General features: G+C 53.2%; 1 protein-coding gene across 1 annotated transcript in view; it reads left to right on the top strand.

Annotated features, from left to right (window-relative positions):
- The first annotated feature begins 2,479 nt into the window (after positions 1–2,479).
- Positions 2,480–6,479, top strand: part of PDPN (podoplanin) — a 28,424-nt gene continuing 24,424 nt past the window's right edge. Inside the window, exon 1 of the mRNA XM_046662179.1 lies at positions 2,480–2,713. Within this exon, the coding sequence (XP_046518135.1) occupies positions 2,647–2,713 (67 nt within the window). The 5' untranslated portion in view covers positions 2,480–2,646. The remainder of the gene's footprint in view (positions 2,714–6,479) is intronic.

Raw genomic sequence — 6,479 nt, 5'->3', positions numbered from 1 at the left:
AAGCAAGACAGCACAACAGGCTCAAGGCCTGCCGAAGGGTGATGGCGGCTCCACCCTTTCCCGGCAACCCGGAGGATCTGTGTGGTTTCTAAACCAGCAGTCATCAAAGTGGGGCCCCAGGGCCAGCAGCAGCAGCGTGCCTGCTGGGAACTTGTTAGAAACGTGGAAATCTCCCCTGACCTGCTGAGTCGGAAGCTCAGGAGGAACCACCCACCCCTTCAGGCGGAATGGATGGACTCAGCTTGGGAAACCACAGGTTTCCTAGTATGTAAAATGCGTATTATCAGTGCTCTTAACCCGAGTGTTGTTCTGAGGATTAAATGAGATAGTGGGGGGGCGGGGGGGCGGTCCTGGCCTGCAGGGTAAATGTCACTGTCATCTCACCAGTCTCCGCTTTAGGAGTACCAGCTGTTTCAAAGAACAGAGGAACTTCTGGCATGTTCCCTGCTCATTTTCTTCTTCCCCTCATCCTGGCTGGTGGCAGGTTTCAAATCCCCTGTGTTCACAGTGGCTTCTTTGTCCTACCCTTGTGTCACTCAAGTTGCCCTGGCTCCAACCCCTGTGTCCGAGGCCAGGTCCCCTCTCTCTCCTCTGCCGTTTGCCATGGTTGAGGAAGGTCCCCCCACTAGGCTCAGGCGCTCTCCCCAGTTACTCAAAGCGGCAGCACCCGGACCCTGTCCACAGACTCCGGGGCCTGGCCTCTCTCCCCATCTCCTCCCCTCCTCCACCCTCTACCAGAAGGTCAGGTGACCAACTTTGCAGATTCTAGACACCTCCCTGGAGGGTGGGGGAGGACGAGGGTGCAGGGGCATCTCCTTCAATAATAACCTAGCCCCGAGCGCTTGAAATTAGCTGCAGTTAACGTGTTCTCCCACCTAGGCTTCATTTCCTCTCTGTCTGCACGTGAAGGTGGTCTATCTTTTCCTTTTTCACCCTTGACTTTGGAGTGGATTTGCATCTATTCTGCACCTAGCAGGCTCCACAGACAATACAGGGCACCATTCAGTCTGTGAGCAAACCTTAGTGACAACGCAGTAACAGTAATATAATGTGTTAGAAGATGGGCAGTCACTTCGGTGTCTCCTCTCTCCCCAGTTTTCTCTTGACATTTCCAGCCTCTTGACTCTCCGGGCCCCTTCCTCTCCCTACTTTGGGCGCCGGCTCCTCTCTTGTAGCCCCAGGACCAGGCCGCCTTTGGGAGATGTTTAGACATTTGAATCTACCCACCCCAGACCCACCCAGCTGCACTTGCATTTTAACGACACCGCCCGAAATTCTCATGATCCACACGCTCGGGGGCCACTGGCTTAAAATAGGAATTCCCAAAGGGTCTGACGAATGAGTTGGAGGTGGACCCCAGGAATCTGAGTTTTTTAAACAATTTCCCCAGGTGATTCTTACGATAAAGTAAATTCGGAATAGGGGTCTAGGATAAGGATCTGAAAAACAACCAACTTTCACCCCAGTTCGGCGCTTTGGGGCATTAGTCTTCGGGTTCTTTTTGTTGAATGGAATTTGTGGCACCTGGAGTGTGGCAGAGGCCAAGTCCCAAACTCCTCTTTTTAAAAAAATTTTTTTTCTTTTAATTCCAGCAATTCAAAAGGAAATAAAGTAAAAACTATAAGTTCTTTCCCTGATCCTAACATCCAGTACCTGAGGTCAGGACAAGACTACTCAAACTAGCAAAGTGGAGATTTAGGGACCAAACTCCCCGGCTGAATGGGCTGCGCCCCAGCTGGAAGAGGGCACGGGTTTGGCGGCCAGGTGCATCCTTGGACATCCTCGGGCCGCAGCGCCGCAACGACCGTCCGTTCGCGGGCCCCAGAGCCACGGCGCTGCATCCAGTCGGGAGAGGCCGATCTCCAGCTCAGGCGTTTTTCCCAAACTGCCAAAGTGCCCCCTTCTGCCAAGCTCCGCGCCGGCTCTCGGGGGGCAGCCCCCTGGAGCCCGCCCCCTTCGGTTGCCTGGACAAGGGCGCAATTTACCAGCGCGAGCCGCCTCTGCCCACCCAGATGAGGGCGGCCACTTTTTTTTTTAAGCCATCAGATTCAATATTTACAAGAACAGTCCCATGCTCGGTTCTAAAATTACTGGCCACACAAGGAAGGGTTTACTTCTCACAAGAAAAACCTAGGCTTGTGACTCACTCTTAAAAAGCAGAATAATAAAGTAAAACATTAAACAAAATAAATTGCTGATTGCATGCGCCCCCTTTCCCCTCCTGCTGGGGAACAGAGCCAAAGCCAAGCGTGCGGCGCTCCGAGCCCTCCGCGCGTCCTGGCAGCCCCGCAGCTGCAGCCCTGTAACTTTAAACCTGGCCTGAGGTCATCGTTTTCGCGCCGGCCAAAGAGAGCAAGGGGGCGGTCCTAGAGAGCCCCGGACTGGGACCACCTTACAGCCGACCACTCCCCGCCCTCGTCGGGAGGGATAAATGCGGACTCCGATCCGAAAGTTCCCAACGGCCAACTTTGCTGCTCCAGCTGCTGCGGGTGAAGGAAGCTTGCGGACCCCTCCTGCACTGGGACTTCTGCTCCCTGCGTCTTCACTCTCGCGCTCCGCCAGGCCTGTGGCTGCAGAGCTTTTTAATCTTCCCCCAGCCCAGAAACCAGCTGCCCGGCCCGCAAAGAGCACAAGTCAACTGAGAGGATGTGGAAGGTGCCAGTTCTGCTCTTGGTTCTGGGAAGCGCCTGGCTCTGGGTCCTGGCAGAAGGAGGTAAGACACGGCAGGAGTGGCTGCCAGGGGCTGCTGGAGGGGACGGGCGAGCCGGGGCTTGCTGGGCTGCCTGCGCCTGGTAGTTGAGGTTGCCCGGGAGAGCAGAGGGGAGGCGGGAGTGTGTGTGTGCCCGAGTCTGGAGGACCGGGGAGAAGGAGAGACGGAGGCTTAGCTGGTGCCAGGTCCCAAAGAAACAGCTGAGCTGGGTGCAAGGAGGAGCCCCCGAATCCACAGGCGGCAAGGGTGGGGAGCAGAGGGGGCCTCCCTCCAGCGCAGCCCACCTCCTTCCACCCCCTTCTCTGAGCACCAGTGAGAGGGCGAATGGATAACAGTAAAGAGCCTTCCGCTGGCAGGAGTGGGCTCTCCTGCAGGGCTGTGTCCTGGAGGAGCTGCCCGTGGCCTCAGAAGAAACTGGCCCCGTGGAGTCTGGAGGCACATTCAGGAGAGCTGGGGTGGGGGAGGTCCCCCCGGTGCAGCGAAGGTCTCCCTCTGGGGCCTACCAGGTCTTACAGGCTGTGCACCCACCTGTTGGGCACACTCAGGCCCCATCAGTGGGGACCGGCTGGAAGAGGCCTCGTTATCCTCTGTAGAGAGGACAGTGTGTGTGGAAAGGACTGAAGTGGAGATGGCTCCTGAGTAGCGTGAAGGAACAAGGATGGCTGTGAACACCGAGAGTTAAGAGGGTTTGGGGCTGTGTGTTGAACTTGGTCAACAACGTCAATGACTAAGGAGTGATGTTGACTCAGAAGTTGTCTTAGATCTAGTGCTGGGCGCTTCCTGCCCATCCTCTACATCTTGCCGTCTCCTTTCCCTCCTCTTCCTTGCTCTTCTTGCCTCTCTCTGCCCAGAGTGCTGTGTCAAAGTCATCCACGCACCTTTGTCAATATTTTAGTTCTTTTCTTGGTGTTTGTTTTGTAGCTCTTTTCCCAATAGAATATAAGCTCCCAAGGACACAGCTGTGTCATAGCCTTGATCCCCAGGGCCAAAACAACGTCCAGCACGGAGTAGTTGCTCACTGAATATTGAGTGAAGGAACTGTAAGCTCACTAGCGATCTTTGGAGTTGGAGGTTGTTAAGCCGCACTCTGAAAGGTGAACTCTTACCTTCTCCAGATTGAGGCTGGAGGCAGTCCTGGTGCCAGAGGGTCCTTCTTGGCAGGAGAGGTTTGAGGGAGCAGTGGACCTGCCTTAGGTCTTTATAATTCCCTGCAGAGATGAAAATACCCAGCCCTAGGGACATGATACAGGATGTAGTGCTCCGTGCTGGACTGGCTGCTTCGAAGAGACCCAGCAGCCCTCTCTACAGGGCCACGGGCTATTTGTGGTGGTCCTATCTTTGGAACTTCTCTTTCTACTGGGATATACACAGCTCTGCATTTCAGTTACGTTTCCTTTTTGGCGAGACAGTATGCCATTGACACCATCTTGTGCTCACCAGGGCAAGGTGTGGGAGGCCCCCAGACTGAGCCACATCCCGGCTCTGCTCAGGGCAGGAGGCAGCCGGGTGGCCTCCCCTGTTTTCTCTCAGGGAAAGGTTAGCTGTAATTATCTTTAAGCCAGTTCCCGAATGTCAAAGCTACTCCTAAGGGTGGCGGTAAACCCTGTCTGAAAAGACAGTCACCACTGGTCCTAGAAACTACTAAAGACAGAAGCCCCCCCCCCCACCCCCGCCTGCCCTGGCTGTGCTGGGGGGCTGGCTGTGTGTAGAGGCTGTGTTGCTGGGCTGCTGGCAAGGAGCTGAGGCCCATGAGGGGTTTTGTCTGAGGATAATGAGTGAGGCCGCTTGAATATGGATGAATAACTTCATTGAGCTGGCTATTGTTGGTCTTGTTGGGGAGCTGGGCTGGGGGTAATTATGGTGATGAATTTTATTATTTTTCTCATAGGCTCCTACGCCCCACTGGGCTTCCCTCGGCTAGTGTTATAATCTGGTTTGGTTTTATAATCTGGTCCCATGTGTTGTCTCTTTGGATGTGAGTGGACTCAAAGGAGTTCTGTTGTCCGCACATCTGGCATTTTCCTCAGTTGTCAGGCCCCACCCTCGTTCTGAACGTTCATCCTGAACGCACACTTCAGGGCCCTCCGTTAGACGGTCTGTCTTGTGAAATTCTGCAGGCTGCTGCTTGCTGCAAACCCACATGTGCTTTTCCGGGACCAATCCACCCAGGATTAATCATGCTGTGAGCGAATTTCCCTGTGATTTCCCTCAAACTCTTGCCAGTTTCGGAGGCCCTGAAATCTTCATGAGTTGCTAAATTTTTGTTGCACTTAAGGCATCTATCGAGCGCTAAGGAAAGATCGGGTCAGTTAGAGCCTTTGTGAGGGAGGCCTATCCATTACACTAGAGGATACGCACATTTTTAAAAAGTACCCAAGTGTGAGAAGGCCAAGTCGGGACATGGTGCCTAGGGAGGAGCCCTGGCTGGGCAGGGGTACGCGGCTGCTTCTCTCTTTCTCTGAAACGGGTCGCCGGTGAATGATTCTATACCACAGAATTATAAAGACCCCAAACCTTGGCGTGACAGTGGATGGGCTGACCACGTAGGAAGGCCACCACTTCCCTCCCATTCCCATCCCCCACCGAGTGCTAGGAAAGTCAGTTACCCCATTGAAACATCACAGCTCCTTAAATTATACATTATTATCTTCAGAATGTGCCAGAAGTGGGATTCGAAAATGGGGTCTGACTCCAAACCCTGGGCTTTTCCCCACTACATTACCTTGCCTCAAAAAAAAAAAAAAGTTGAACTTGAAATTAAAGGTTAACCTCGCTTTAAGTTCCTTAACCATAAAAGCAAAATTTCTTTTAAGGTATCAAAAGTCCTTTACATGACATACTTAGCATAATATTCCTTTAAGAAGGAAAATGTCACAGTACATTAAAATAAGATTCATGAATTCATTCCCCAAATAGTGATTAAGTGTCTCCTGAGAGCTCGGTCCGGTGCTCCATGCAGGATTTGAGCTGTACACACGTTTGAGAGGGGACCGCCTGACACTGTGAAGTGGACTCCGGAGTCTTCACCAGCACAGCAGCGGACCTGTGCTTTAAATTCCACTGGCTTATCTGAATATTTGTCATATTTCTGGCTTCTAAGAGCGGGCATACCAGGTTACAAGTTGGGAAATATGGTGGGGGAGGACGTGGAGGGAGAGAAGACCGAATACGTCTCAGTGCCCTGTGCAACTCACTTGAGGAGTAAAATGTGGTCCCGCCAGGCTCTCCAAGGAAGCCTTGCCGTTCCTGTCCCCCTGAAACCTCTAAAGGAAATATCCAGGGGGAGCGTTTGGATGGAAGAGAATCCAACGATTGGGGTGAACGGAGGTGAGGGTGATACTTCCAAGCCGAGTGAACAGTAACAGTTACTGAGTCTTAGGATTTCCATAGGGGCGGGCAGGAGAGAAAGAAACTCTTGACTGGAATTTTGAATTCTTTACCTACTGATTTCTTAAAGCTTTTGGGGGAAGGAAAGTGATTGGGCGCTTTATCCGAGGGCTCTGATGGAGCCAGGTTAGGGAACAGCTGGAATTCTGCCAGCTTTATCCACGGCAGGAAGATGAGGTGGCTGTTTCCTTCCCTCGTGTCTTGTCTCGTCCCAGCGTGCACCAACCCGCCTGCTGGTTGGCAGCAAGCCTCCCCTCGAGCCTCGAACTCCCACAGATCGGGTGGGCCGGCTCTCCTGCCTTTTTCTCTGGCCCGGTGCCTTTGACTTGAGAATTGCTCCAAGGAGATGGGTTTGTCCTTTGAGGGGAATCGTGCTAAATAC

This window comes from Equus quagga, chromosome 5 (genome assembly GCF_021613505.1).
Source record: "Equus quagga isolate Etosha38 chromosome 5, UCLA_HA_Equagga_1.0, whole genome shotgun sequence".
NCBI lineage: Eukaryota > Metazoa > Chordata > Mammalia > Perissodactyla > Equidae > Equus > Equus quagga.
This window is presented reverse-complemented; position numbering and strand designations above follow the sequence as displayed.